The following is a 15500-nucleotide window of genomic DNA, read 5'->3' as shown; positions in this document are numbered from 1 at the left end:
AGATGCCATAATCAACTAATTTGGCTTTTGGGGATTTTGTTTCCAGATGGCAAGTTCGGATTAACTTGCGTTAGAAAGGACTACTTACGGACATGCATCGACATCGCCTTCAGAGGTCTTGGTAATGGGGATGCGTTGGCTTTCTTCATATCCTTACGAAGTGGCCTCGCACTTGATATCTGTCGAAAGACGCAGAGTAAGGGGAGATATCAAAACTAGTAACAAGAGCTACTACTACTAATAATAATAATAACTGGTAATATTATTAATAACTTGTAATGATTACAATAACTGGCAATATTAATAATAACTAGTAATATTTTCTAACAACTAGCAATAACAATAATAAAAATAATTATAATTCATTATTTTAAACTAGAGTTTTACATAAAATCTCAAAACGTTGTAACAGAAATCACAACAAGATATACAGTAAACCAGAAAATCAGTTACAAAATAGTCAATTACATGGAGTAAAAAAAAACAATCAGTAAAAACCATGTCATACATTAAAAACCACAAAATCATTATATAACAATTAGTTTAAAAACATTACATGAAAAAGTACAACTCTAAGCTGCAGGGTAAATCCAAGGGGTAAATCCAACACAATACTGTCTCAACTCTCTACTCTCAGGTTCCCATCTATACACCTAGGTTAAGAGAAGCAATTATGGTTAAGTACCTTAGTTCAAGACACAAGTGCCATGACCAGGAATTTAACCCAAACTGTGAGGATTCAACTTTTGTAACTTGTGTCCAATGTACTACACTGCTCGGCCATGCCACTGGCAATTTTGATACATATAGTAACCCTTGCTAAGAAGGAAATAGAAGAAGGTTCAGTCTCAAGGTTTTGAATTGTTAGTAGAACTGTTAGTAGAACTGAAATGCTCCAGTATTAAATTACAACTTCTTCATAGGTTGCCCTTTACCAAGGAGAAATGCCTTGGTGCCCTTGCCCTTTCACAAATGAAGCAAACAGGCTTGCTCATGAGTATATTCCTCTCACCTTCTCATCCAGTATAATTGGTTTTGCCGCCTCCTTTGACGGCGTGCTAGCGTTGGAACCAGAGTCTTCAGCCGACATATCTTTACTGTTACGTTTAGCCGGACTACCTGACACCTTATCCTTATGCTGCCCCGAGGATTTACTACCTGGGGTACCTTGCCTGCAAAACAAACAAAGCATCTTTAGGTAACTCATGAATTTAGGAAATTGGATCGGAATTGTACTGTGTGAATCAGTTTATTTTAAATTGGTACATGTTGATTTGTGAGCCTAGTGGAAATGAAAAAAAATAAAAATAAAAATTTCATGGAAATTGTTTAAACATGTTCTTCATAAAGTTATTATTTCTAAACCCAAATTTGTTAAAGGCACTGGACACCTTTAATAATTTTCAAAGACCAGTCTTCTCACTCGGTGTATCTCAACAGTTGCATAAAATAACAAACCTGTGAAAATTTGAGCTCAATCGGTCTTGGAAGTTGCAAAATATTAATGAAAGACAAAACACCCTTGTTGCACCATGGTCACACGAAGTTGTGTGCTTTCAGATGCTTGATTTCGAGACCTCAATTTATAGGTCTGAGGTTACGAAATCAAATTGGTGGAAAATTACTTTTTTGTCAAAAACTACATCACTTCAGAGGGAGCTGTTTCTCACAATGTTTAATACTATTAACCTCTCCCCATTACTTGTAATCAAGAATGGTTTGATGGTAATAAATATTTTGAGTAATTACCAATAGTGTCCACTGCCTTTAATTAACGTTTGTGTTTGAGCTAAACAAAACAAATCAACATGGTTACGCTGTGAGTCAGTCTGCAGAGGAAAATCATAAATTAATTTCTACCGTCTACTCTGCTAAATACTAGAGACAGTAGAAATTGTTATATTCATAAAGTAAGAACCAAAATAATCTTAAGAGCTGTTAAGCAAAGAAATACAAATTCGTTAAGCAAAAGTTAGAAGGTCACTGGTCACAAAGATTCATATATTAACATGGTGGTCTTATTTCCTGTCCGCAGAATTCACTTTCATAACACTGTTTACAACTTGGCAAATATTTTGTGCTCACATTATAAGAAAAATGTGTTAAGATGATTTTTATTAATAGACTTGCATTGCTGCGTCGCTCATCTGTCAAGAAAAACTACTGAGACTTTTGCTTTGCATTAGGTTAGCAGTAGTCTTGATTGACAATGCTAGATTTTTCAATAATAGTGAAGAGGGCACATCGTTAACTGGCTCCTGGATTACAACTACTGTACAATCCTGGCCAAAATGTTTGGGCACACCCTCCCCGCCCCGTTTTTGTGTGTGTGTGTGTGTTAACCCTGCGCTGCAGTATGCCAGATTCCATGCGGCAACGCATGGTCGTACGGTCTGCGACTGTCCAGTGACAAACTGTGACAAATTGCGTGCAAAACTTATTTTGGCTGCTCACAAGCTTTTCTAACATGGTATCAATAGACTAACACAGGTTCTTCACTGAATCAAAAGAACCCATCAAAAGGCAAACCAAACATTCAATGTGTATATCATGCCATTATACATGTACACCTGGGGTGTATCAAGTATCAGTGTGTGTTTTCAATGGGGCTTCAAAATTAAAGATGACTGTAGGTCGATGACTCACCCCAAGCTAATTCTGCTTGTACATGTAGTAGTGTTATCCGGCTAGGTTCCGTTAGGGAACTTGTAAAGTTTCGTGATTTTTGACCGTACCATTAATGAGTTACAACAATTTGTTTACAACCGTGAGGTCATGGACCTCACCATGCCACAGCGCAGGGTTAACCCCAGCTGGAGCACAGACCGTGCAATGAGAACCAACAATGACTGGGGTGCAGGGGCCCCACAAGATATGGCCGGGATTGGAGCATATTGATTAATTTAATGCAGAGCTGCCTGGCACTTGCCAGGCAGATCAAGCCGAAGCACACAGTTTCTCAAACGATAATTTGATGCTTGGCGGTTATCGTTCAAGAATATTACCACCATTCATAGAAGGGCGAAGGGAACATTCTTCAGCGTTTGCTCACCAGAAGTGCACTTAAATCCTATCCAGATAAGAAACTGTGGGCAGGTCCAAGTGCAAAAAAGCATCACGATTCAGATGTTTGTGTGGTCCAGATATATATCTCTTATCCAGTAATTTGTGTTTTGCCAAATTAGATCATGGGTACAAGAAGGTGACGGAGAGTTGCTTCAGACAGGGTGGGAGGGCAACTTGCCCCCACCCCTTCCCCCCGTTTTTTTTTTTTATAAATTAAAGTAAAAGAATTGATATTGCACCTTGATTTTGTTACACATATATCAAGTGATTCACTCTTCAAGTGTACTACCAAAGAAAACATTGTAATACTGGGTTAAGTGCTCATCAAATGGATCACACAAGCTTTCCAACAACCCCTAATACATGTACATAACGTTGCATTGTCCCTCTTAGACAGAAGTATACCCCCCCCCCCCCACACACACCCTCTGAACTCCCAAAATACACATGAGAGGGGGTTGGGTACAACATGCCACATGTATCAAGCATCAGAGGTTGTTGTGGTCGCTATGGTACAATGTATCTTAGAGTTAAAAATGAGTAACTGTTTGTGGAAGAAGAAAAAACAAAATTGACAGCCACGTTTGTTTAGTTGTGAGATGATGTCAACAATACTGGATCTGAGCCTAGTCGAGTTAAACTCCAGGCCTGGCTCAAACAAAAAGGATGAAGGGGTTAAGATGTTAAAGGCACTGGATACTATTGGTTATTTCTCAAAATAATTGCTAGCATAAAAACTTACTTGGTAATGAGCAATGGAGAGCTGTTGATAGTAAAACACATTAGTGCGAAACAGATCCCTCTTACATTAAGAGGTAATTTCTCTCTCAAATATTAAAAGACTAATTTGGCATCTGAAAGTACACAAATTTGTGCAGCAAAATTTTGTGCAGCAAGGGTGTTTTTTCTTTCATAATTCTCTTGCAACTTCGATGACCAATTGAGTCTAAATTTTCACAGGTTTGTTATTTTATGCATATGTTGGGATACACCAAGTGAGAGAACTGGTCTTTGACAGTGTCTAGTGCCTTTAACTTAGGAATCATTTAGACGTTGACTCTCTACCACTGCATAATCTACAGTTCAATGTAGAAACTAACATTCCTAAAACACATCTACCTTCCTCACATTGCATCTAACAGTGATTGACAATACACGATACCGAAAGGTGCAGCAACACGAGCATAGCTTTTTATAACTTCTTTTACAAGTCTATCGCATCCATGTTCGATTGATAATGTACTCACACAACAATGACCCCAGCAGGAATCGCAAATCTGGTTTTTCTGAATGATTTAGAGACTAATCCATTGTGTGTTACATTAGATTTGAATATTGTCTGGTACAATGACGTGCTTGATCACAAGTTATCACTTAAACTTGAATTCCTCAGACTATCAAGACAGTCACATGATTAGGGGCAACCTTTAGTGTAGTACATAAGAAACGATGAACCCCCATACACAATTTTGACAAATGTACTGTGAATGGCACAATGGTACCTGGGTTTGCTCATCTGGAGGTTGCTTATGTATAAAAAAGCTTGCCCCAAACAATTTGACATAGCAACTGTCTCAATAGTCTGAGGAATTCAAACTTAAGCATTAACTTTTGACTAAGCAAGTCATTGTACCAGACATTAAAATCTAACTCGCCAATGGCTTATTTTGATGATTTTCTCACATTGATCTCGATTTTGCAATAAAGTTTTTTTCTCGCACGATAATGATTCGTGCACAAAAATATTTATCTCAGCTTGTACTTGTTTGTACTAAATTTGAACAATTTCCAACACCAGTATAATTTAAGTGCTATTTTAGGAGATCAACATTTTGGCACCAACACAATAACTGGTAGTGACAAATATCTTCATCATCATAAATCATTGAGAATCAAAATGTTTGTGATTGATGTGATCAATGTTGCTTGAGTATCAATAGAATTGCCAACAAAGAGGAGCCATGGGGGTGGGTCACACACACCATGCATGATGGTATGCAAGCATTTCTGTTGCAGAAGTGTATGGAAAATTTACACTGTGGTAACCTGATATTACCAAATTTCAGTGTCAATTGAATACATATGCATACAACGTCATGCTTGATTATGAATTGTTACTGACTGCTTTCCATTGCCAATAGCTTTGAATAATGCCCCAGCCATGACGTATTAAAATAATGGAGATGGTGCAAGTTTAAAGCTTCACATGAATGGAAGATCCCATTTTAGAGCCAACATTCATTTATATTGCCCTTCAGGGTTAATTTTCATTAGTATTGCGCTTCACGGCCAATTTTAATTTATAATGCCCTTCTGGGCCACTATTCATTCATTTTGCCATGCACATCCATGTCTTTGAAGTTTTGAATTCCGTACAATTATTGGTATAAATTTGTATTAAATTGTTTTGCCAATGGCATGGGCCATATTGGACCTCTAATGGGACAATATTGAACCTTATTTTACACCATATTGGACCTCATATAAAACCATATTGGACTTTATATGGGACCATATTTGACCTCATATGGGACCATATTGGACCTCATATGGGACGCAGAAGTTCCATCATATCATAATCCTCTCCAGTTTGTGGGTTTTGCTAATACTGTTTGCTCATATCTATAAGCTCTAAAAATAGTGCAGATATGAAATGGCCCAATTGGCAGGCCAATAATCCTTCCAATAAGTGCTAAAAAGGGTGCAACTGCAAGTATGCTGGAGTTCGAACTACCTAAATAGAAGGGGTCAGTGTCTATATTGTTACCCATGCCAGTATCTCAAGTTCAACAGGTGGTGTGGGTGTATGCATCGTGATTTATGACATTCCACAACCCTTTTGGGGAAAGGGGGCAATATAACGTCCAACATGCTTATATTGCCCCCATGTACATGTTTCTACAATGTATGCAACAGGTATGAGGGCTAATAGCAGGTGATGTGGGTGTACGCAGCTGGATTCATGATGACAGTCCACAATCCTTTTGAGGGGGGAAGGGGGCAATATAACATCCAACATGCTTATATTGCCCCCATGTACATGTTTCTACAATGTATGCAACAGGTATGAGGGCCAATAGCAGGTGATGTGGGTGTACGCAGCTGGATTCATGATGACAGTCCACAATCCTTTTGAGGGGGGAAGGGGGCAATATAACATACAACATGCTTATATTTCCCACAATGTATCTATGCAACATGTATGAGGGCAAATAGCAGATGATGTGGGTGTATGCAACTAGATTCATGATGGCATTCCACAACCCGTTTTGGAGGAAGGGACCAAAATAATATCCAACATGCTTTTTGCCTCCAGTGGTACAATGCTATGCAAAAGGTATGAGGGCCAATAGCAAGGCATTCTCAGAGTCAATATTCAGTATATTACCCCTTGATAAAGACTGACGAATCGCTCATACGCCTCGGTGTGGCTAGGTTAAGACTCAAGTGCTGTGTGACTGTAGAGCTCATTAATTGCAAGTAGCTCCTAATTGTTGTGGGACGAAAAAATAATTCTCAACTTCAATGAAGGCTCCTTAATAAACAACAATGAAAGCTTCCAATCAAATTGATCTTAGAAATAGACAATGTTAAGCTTCCTTTTCTGTTTCGGGAGAAAAGTTTGTCAAAATTCACCCTGTAAATACAAGTAACGAACCAACGAACATTTTAAAACATTATACAGATCAAAAACAGACTGCATTGAGTTAGTTTTGTGGCTAGACCATGAACATTATCTCTCTATATATGAGTTGAGATGGTTCTAAGAAGAACCGGTAGTTTGAAACTCTATAAACCAAAACAGCTCATAGAGAGAGTTTTGTACATGGTGCCTTGGCAACCCTCACTTGATTGTTTTCGTAACAAAGTTTCCAAATCCCACCTACATGTAGAACTGCATTGGATACCCTTCCTGCACCTTTGCATTTTTTGTTTTTAATTTTTACCTGTCTTTTGATAACCAAACCTGATTTGGCTAACACTCTAGACCCCCTCCCCATCACACACACACACAGAAACTACATGTAAAGCTGCTTCAACTCAGCAGCAACAGATTACCAACAGACTTTTCCCAAACCTCAGCTGAGGCTCCAGCTACTTCAGGCTCCATTTGCGGTTGAAGCACTAAGCACTACTGTAAAGTTGAAAAATGGAGTCCAAGCCAAAATCAGAAAAGGCCCCTAGTCTCAAGGCTGAGATCATGACAACATAAAGTACTCTCCAAGGAGCTTTTTAAACTATAGTCAAAATAAGAATTGAAAAAACCAGCACTCACAAATTGTCAGGATTGGAGACGATACTGCTTCTGGATCCATGAGTGTCCGACGACGTGGAAGAATTTGAAACAGACGACAGCGGCCGGTCAGAGCGCCCTCTGGAGAATCGGCGGGCGTAGGACTGAATCATGCGGTCATTCGGTGTAAAGGCAAAACCCTCGACAAGCTAAAAGAAAAATGAAGATGTTTGATATAGAACATTTAACGTGGTTATATCAATGAGAGAGAATACGCAAATTATTTAAAAATTGTCATGCAAGTAACCTACATGTGTAAGTAAGTTACTTATAAAAGCAATCATCTTACCAAACATATGTAACACATTAAAACAATGGCATCAACAAGTATTCAGAATTATGGAAATATGAAAGTAGAAAATTGTAGTGGTGCATCTAGCCAAATAATCACAACAAGAAAAATATATTCTTTTCTTTTGAAGGCTTCTGGCAGAATGATCACGTCTTGGGTCAAAGAATCATTCACTTTAAGCTACTGTACATGTAATCTAAAAATAGTAATAATAATACAAGTTACATGAAGCAAGTAAATAAAAACTATGTGTAAAATATCACAAGCCTATAAACAAAAGTACTATAAACAAAAAAATAAAAAAACATAATAAACATAATAAAAAAATAATAATTGTAGCCGAGAGACAGTTACAAAATACAATAGTCAGGCCTTAAAGGAAAGAATATTTAGGGAAAGAAGAAAGCAGGCGCATATACCCTTGACAAATGATCCTAACAGTTGAAACAATCATTTTCAGAGAGCACAAAAGAGTCATGATCAAAGCAAATACATGCTCGAATCAAAGCAAATACATTTATTCAATGCCATGTGGGTATGGACATTTTTGCAGGGGAGAGCTGCTTGAACAGGGTGGTATATGATGACCCAATTTCACCAGGCATCATCGCCACCATCAACACTGGCTGTGCCATTTTGAGAGCCAGTGTCGCATCCTGTTGGTAAGTGATGATGTTTTGAAGCCGGCAGTGCATTGTTAAGTGATTGGTATACATAGAAGTTTGTTATAGTTTGTTTACAGTGCACTTCCGGTTAAAAAACTTAAAGAATTACAAACAGAACACTGTGCCAGCTACACCTGGGGCTGAATCAGGGTTATCCCCTTCACAGTCCATAAGGATGTAGGCATGGGTATCATCCACTAGGAGCCACCTACTCCTAGGGCTGAAACAGGGTTACCCCCTTCACAGTCCCTAAGGATGTAGGCATGGCTGTCATCCACCAGAAGCCACCTACTCCTAGGGCTGAAACAGGGTTATCCCCTTCACAGTCCATAAGGATGTAGGCATAGGTATCATCCACTAGGAGCCACCTACTCCTAGGGCTGAAACAGGGTTATCCCCTTCACAGTCCCTAAGGATGTAGGCATGGGTATCATTCCACCATGGCAGCCTGGTTGGCTGAGCAGAATGAACTACCTTTCCAACTCTTTACAAAGCAGTTATGGTCAAGTGTCTTGCTCAAGAGCACAAGAGTCACAACTGGGAATTGAACCCACACTCTGCTGCTGACAACACTATAGCTAGGGTCCGGTGAACACCACTAGGACACAACACGCCTTCTGAACGGAGAACTGTGACTAGAGGGCTCAAAGTTATTGTGTGGGTTGCCCAGTGTAAGTGATCGCCTTGGGTCGATAGCAAAGATTATAGAGCGCCGAAAGGTGAAGATGCAGAACTGTAGTTTTGTCTATTGTTGGAACGTGAAATACACATTGTGATATTTTAGCAAGTGGATGTTTTGTTTCCAATTGATAGGAATGGTCATTGTATCAAAAGGCAACAGAGGGATTTCACATTTCAGCCAGATTTCCACATCTTGTGCCTTCGGCGCTCTTTAACCTTTGGTCGATAGTCCTTACCTTCTTCCCATAGCGTTCTTCAACCTGCTCCTTCCTCTTTACAAACATGTCTTCCATCTTCTTCTGGAAAGGTCCAAGGTCTTCTTTCATCTTGTTGCGGTGGATCATCAGACCCACTTCCACCAGAGGAATCTAAAAGAAGAATACAACATTTTTGCGATTTACGAATCAAAGAAAAACACTCAATTTAATGATGCTGCTTGTGCCAGTGGTGTATATTGGTCTATTGGTATATTTTGTTAACATTATTACATTTTGACCAAAGGTCAAGTTGCTTGACTATTTACAAGATAAAAACATCAAACATGTCAAAATCAAAGAATACAACAATTAAACAGTAATTACATGTATAAATTGGAAAAATAACCAGTAACAATTACACAGTGCACATACAGATTTGTCTGCATCATATCTGTAAAAGAAAAAAAAGTTCAATTAAACAAAAGACTGTAAGCAAACAAATACTTGATCAAAAAGTGGGGGAAAGGTTGATGACAATAAGAAAGAGGTGTAATACTTGGACACCAAACACTGTGGCAGGAGATTCTGTCCACCCAGAGATGTTTTCCTGAATACTGCAAGTTGCGTAAGGGCACTAATGTAAAGCTCTCTAGTATATTATTGTAAAATAAGCTATATAAGAACTAAATATTGTTATTATCTGGGCACACAACGATATTCTGAAACAATATTTATTCGTGGACTTCTTACCTGTTCAGCAAAAAGCTCCTTGAGTCTGGCAATATGGATGGCGTTCTCTGGGTGTTTACTGGCGTAAGCATCAGTACAGAAGGCCTATGGAATCGAATGGACACAGGATTTAAAACTTCATTTACATGGTCCAGTTTCACAGACTGGCTTAAGCAGACAATAATGTTTGTTGAATTTGCATCAGGGATAAAGAGTATTATGTAGGTATACCAAAAACAAAACTTTCTTCAAATTCTCAGTTGGAATCATAACATGAATCAAAATACCCGACACAGAAATCAATCAAGAAATACAGCTTTAAAAAAAACCAGTTGTCGTCGCTTACTACACAAAAAACAGCCTGAAATCTCAATCTTCCACCATGAACTAAAACACATTTGTACACAATTTGCATCGCACAAATTTGCAAAAAAAAAAAAAAAAAAAAAGTTTTCTGTGACCAGCGCATTTTTTACTCCACAACATGGCAAACGGTGTTAGTTTGGGAAGAAAGAGGAAAGCCATGCGAATTCGAGGCATACATGTATTTGTGTGGATCATTCTATTCTACTTTTAAAACATCTTTCTAACAAGATGCCTATTATGACATAATAGTAACAAAATACTTTTCATCTGACCAATAAGCCCAATCCAAGGCAATGAGTCCCTTTAAGTACCTGCTCATATTTTGCAGGACCTCCCATGACTGCTGAGTCGATGACACCATTGAGCTGCAGACTGAGCGGGTTTAAGGGTAGACTGGAGTCTGCCTGGTACTGACCAACCATCTGTTTCAGTTTGCTGTTCACATCCTCCATGTTCTCGATGGCGTTGCTGATCGGTGACAACTCCACCTTAAGGAAAAAAATTAATGTCAATAAACCTAACGATTATTATTTCTAACGATACAATAGAATTTGAGACTATTTATATTGTTTTGTTTTAGGTCATTTTTTTAGAATATTTTTTTTAGGGAGGCAATATTTTGTTCAAAATACTCTGCTAAGCAAAAATGAGGACAACATTCACATAGCAATATTTTTTTCAAAATACTCTGCTAACCCAAAATGAGCAGGACAACATTCACAAGACTTTTAGCTGGTAAACTGTTTCTACTAAGCAAGACATTCCTGCCAGATGCATGTATACCCTTGCATGCATGGAAGTGTCCTGGCCAAGCGATTACAAGCACCGAATTCAAACTCTGGTGTTTCTGATCAGCAGAGTGTGAGTTTGAATCCCTAGCCGTGACACTTGTGTCCTTAAGCAAGACACTTAACCATTGCCTTGTCCTTCGAATGGGTCAAAAAGCCATTTGTCCCATGTGTTGTGTAACGCATTTAAAAGAACCCAGTGCACTTATCGAAAAAAGAAGGGGTCGCCCCAATGTTCCTGGCTGTGGCTGCTAAATGCGCCGTAGCATCTTGTAAACCCTTATAAGGTGCTACATACATGTAACTGAGTCTCAGAATTCATAACTTTCAAAAACCTCTCCTTGTGTATAAATGTATGTATAAGCACCTTGAGTACCTAGTTGGTAGATACATGCGCTATAATATTTATCTTCCAGTACGCGCTAATCCACCAATCAGAAGCTCGAACTACTAGGGGGATAAAAACATATATGCTACGAGCTCTGTTTTATATCCTACTTCCTCTGTTTTTTTTACATAGTGCGTACTGTGAAATGTCATTTTGTCACGCCTTCGGCCCTGTTGGATATGGGACGCAGACGCGCTATATTTTTTCGTATTCCACTCGCGCTTGTGTGATAACTTATAATAGTATACATGTACACTTTGAATGGATAAATAATATTGAAGTCTTATATTATTAGACTTCGATTATATTTATCCATTCACAGTGTACATACTTTACACTTGATTGCATACACACATTATACGCATGATCGAAAGTACAGTTAACACCTGGTTTATGTAGCTGACAAACTACGTCGATTTGGAGCAGATCAATCATAACACAGAAATTTAAGCTTCCCTACTGCAAGTTTATTCACCGGTGTCCACTGACATTGGGCCTGTAAGACCAGTGCTTGTCATTATCCTTACGAATAAAGACAAGGGACCAGACTATCCTGCCTTTTAATACCTCAAGAGCTAAAAATGGGCCGTCAAACCCGGTTATACTTCTATACTGTCCAACTTTAAAACTTTAGTTATGGGACAGGTGTATTTGAATAATTCAGGGGCAAAACAAAATGAGGAAGAGGTAAGGTAACTTACCGAGGACGTTTTAGCAACTTCAAACCATCTGAGAATCCCTGGTAGTTTGTAAGCTGTGGTGAAATACGTCCTCTCTATGCACATAGTCTGCAACAAACCATCCAACCAAACAATCAATGAGTATTTCATACCGCACACAGATCCTTGTCATTTTGATTGGTGTAAAACACTTCTGGGCCCAGCTAAGCAGAAATGAGCAGGATACCGCCCACAAATTGTATACATATATGTGACAAGGCATTTTGGCTGGTAACCATATTCTGGTATTCTGGTAATTTTCTTGTGCTTAGCTACTTTTTGTGCTAAAGCAGCTCTATAAAATTGGGCCCAGGCGTCATTTATTATTCTGCAATGCATTTATTGCTGCCATGCTCCAAAAATAAATATTGGATAGACATGTCCAATAGAATTAATTATTGGACACTTCACATCGTTTTTGTCCAAATGAGGACAGGTTGTGTCACAAGATACAAGGTTGGTGTCCCGATTGTGTGGTTCAGAGTGTGGGGTGGAAAACTGTCTGCCTCTTTTTGTGTTTGTTGTGAAACAGTGTCAAATGACAAGAGTCTATGTGTGAGCTACATTATACAAAACAAATATTGAATGCATTTTGTTCGTGAATTGTCACAAAATATTTATAAACACTTGGTGAAATCTGGCTTTTCTGGTCCAGATTCCACTTTTTGATCATTATCCTGCAACAATGCACAATGCATCCAATATTTGTGCGATTATGATATTAATAAACAGACTTAAGCACTATGGTACAGTTGTCCGCTTTTAAAGTAAAACCAGGACAAGAGCACCAATAATACAAAGATACCGAAAAGATAATACATACATCAAGAGAAAAGATTTACATGTACACATCACACAAAATTCAAACAACACAAATAATTCAATGCAAATATGAAGCAATATAAAAAAACACAGCTTCAAAAAACAGATCACAAAAAATACACAATTATCACATCAATAAAAAATTGCAATAAAACCAGCAATTTTGTTACTGAGACTTAGTGGTCCAAGAATGAGACCAATATTTGGAGGTTTGAGACTTGAAACTAATCCGAACCCGAAGACAAACGAGAGAGAAATGCAAATCAAATATTAAGACATTGCAACAAACCAAACTGCAGTACATGTTAATACACTGGAACAATATTCAAACAATTAAAAAAAGTCAGACATTTTTCAATTGCAAATCAAATATCAAGACATTGGAAATAAATAAAACTGTAGTAACTATACACTGGAAAATAATGCAAATCAAATGAATAACTCACACATTTCCCCCCCCCCCCAAATAACACCCCTGTACTTCAAAAGTGAAATGACTTTGCACAAGAAATGGGTGGTGATGTTTTTATGTTCAATTCTTGCCTTGAATTCGTTGTCTTTGTCTTTCGTCTCTCTGTGGAAGGCTCTGGAATATGAGAACTTCATCACCTCATTCACTGCATAGTAGCTGAAATAAAAAAATAAAAAATAAAAAAATAATTATAATAATATTAGTACTTAGGGAGGCTAATCATCCGTACCAGCAGCTGAGAAGGTGAATTTCGAGGGCCGCTGCACTGTGTTTGAAGCCGCAGGCATGTCAGGGTGCCGTTAACAGCCAGACACATCGACTCATAATGACCTACATGTAGTGTCAGAGTGTGGTCCAATTGTTGCTTGGTCATGACATGTGTACCCTTGAGCAAGACACTTTTAAAACCAGTTCATTTCATTTCAATTCATTTCATTTCATTTAATTTCATTTTATTTGCCAGCAAACACGCAAAAACACATTAAAGAAATTGCACATCAAAGATTTACAAGAACAAGCAATACAATAGTTTTAAGAGAAATACAAGTTTGTAAAAACACTAAAAAGTACTGAGAAACCTGGCCTGGCCGCAGGCAGATACAAAAACTGCATAGGAAACACCTCCAGTGGGGGTGGAACACAAAACACTAGAGACAAGAACCCTGGCAGGGAAAGCCAATAGCGACAGAAAATCACTTTCAAAAGGGCTGACCTTTCGGTTCCAGGTAATATTGAATAACAAGACAAACCACACCCTCCACAGGAGGTGTACTTGAATATTAACCACCATCCAGTCAAGCCAGGCAACTCAGAAAAAAACAGACCATCAAAACAAAATAATAATAAGTGCGTTATCCTTTCGAATCGGACTTTAAGCAAAAAGAACATGTTACCTGTACATGTATTTTGTGCATTGTGCATGGCATTTTTCTGTTGTATGTTTTTTTATTTTAAAAAGTATCGTCTATCAAATCTATCTAGGAAATTCTTTTAAAAAAAAACAGGCCATAGAACCTGAACAAAATCATAGAATATTTGCCTGTATACATTTGTCTGTGGAGCTCTTACCTTAAAATCTGATCACATATTGTTTTCCCGTTAAATTCCTTCTTGTCTTCCCGCAGTGGCTGGACTGGAACAACTTGAAGAACTGAATTAAATGGTTAAAGAAAACAAGCCCAAACCTCCAATGTGTCAATTGTGTTTGCTGTTTAACATGTGTTTACTGTAAGATTCTAACTACCTCTAGCTACGGGGCAATCTCCGTGGTCTAGTATGACACTGCTCTAGAATTGCAAGGGTCGTGGGTTCGAATCCCACCCGAGTAACATGCCTGTGTTTGTTTTACAAAGAATTGAGGAAAGTACTCAGTATACTCAGTTAACACACATCAGTGTAAGGGTAAAACCCCGTTAACACACATCAGTGTAAGGGTAAAACCCAGTTAACACACATCAGTGTAAGGGTAAAACCCAGTTAACACACATCAGTGTAAGGGTAAAACCCAGTTAACACACATCAGTGTAAGGGTAAAACCCAGTTAACACACATCAGTGTAAGGGTAAAACCCAGTTAACACACATCAGTGTAAGGGTAAAACCCAGTTAACACACATCAGTGTAAGGGTAAAACCCAGTTAACACACATCAGTGTAAGGGTAAAACCCAGTTAACACACATCAGTGTAAGGGTAAAACCCAGTTAACACACATCAGTGTAAGGGTAAAACCCAGTTAACACACATCAGTGTAAGGGTAAAACCCAAAAGAACATGCTTTATCCACATGCAAAAATAATATCTGTTTGAAGTGTTTATCCCCCATATTTTTTGTAATACCGACTGACTCCAGTGATTACCAGAAACTCATATTGCATTCAGCTAGGGTTTCATTGAGAATTAATGTAAGCCAAAAAAAAAGAAGAGTTTTTGGACTTCTAGGAATGTTTTGCAGAGTATTGTCAGAAGCTTCTGTCATAAGAAATGGTTCAGAAGCGAAATTGAAATTGAATCAAATTTAACCC

The 15500-nt window shown here is 38.2% G+C and overlaps 1 protein-coding gene across 4 annotated transcripts in view; it reads right to left on the bottom strand.

The window, feature by feature from the left end:
* LOC117294784 (dedicator of cytokinesis protein 1-like) overlaps window positions 1-15500 on the bottom strand; it is a 70221-nt gene that overhangs the window by 5029 nt on the left and 49692 nt on the right. For 3 of the 4 annotated variants that reach the window (XM_033777302.1, XM_033777303.1, XM_033777304.1), the window contains exons 38-47: window positions 14548-14629; window positions 13551-13635; window positions 12168-12254; window positions 10602-10778; window positions 9946-10029; window positions 9235-9366; window positions 7343-7509; window positions 6455-6553; window positions 1013-1172; window positions 89-179 (exon numbers count right to left, since the gene is read on the bottom strand). In XM_033777302.1, the coding sequence (XP_033633193.1) occupies window positions 89-179; window positions 1013-1172; window positions 6455-6553; window positions 7343-7509; window positions 9235-9366; window positions 9946-10029; window positions 10602-10778; window positions 12168-12254; window positions 13551-13635; window positions 14548-14629 (1164 nt within the window). The remainder of the gene's footprint in view (window positions 1-88; window positions 180-1012; window positions 1173-6454; window positions 6554-7342; window positions 7510-9234; window positions 9367-9945; window positions 10030-10601; window positions 10779-12167; window positions 12255-13550; window positions 13636-14547; window positions 14630-15500) is intronic. The other variant, XM_033777305.1, reaches the window with a different exon arrangement.

This window comes from Asterias rubens, chromosome 9 (genome assembly GCF_902459465.1).
Source record: "Asterias rubens chromosome 9, eAstRub1.3, whole genome shotgun sequence".
NCBI lineage: Eukaryota > Metazoa > Echinodermata > Asteroidea > Forcipulatida > Asteriidae > Asterias > Asterias rubens.
This window is presented reverse-complemented; position numbering and strand designations above follow the sequence as displayed.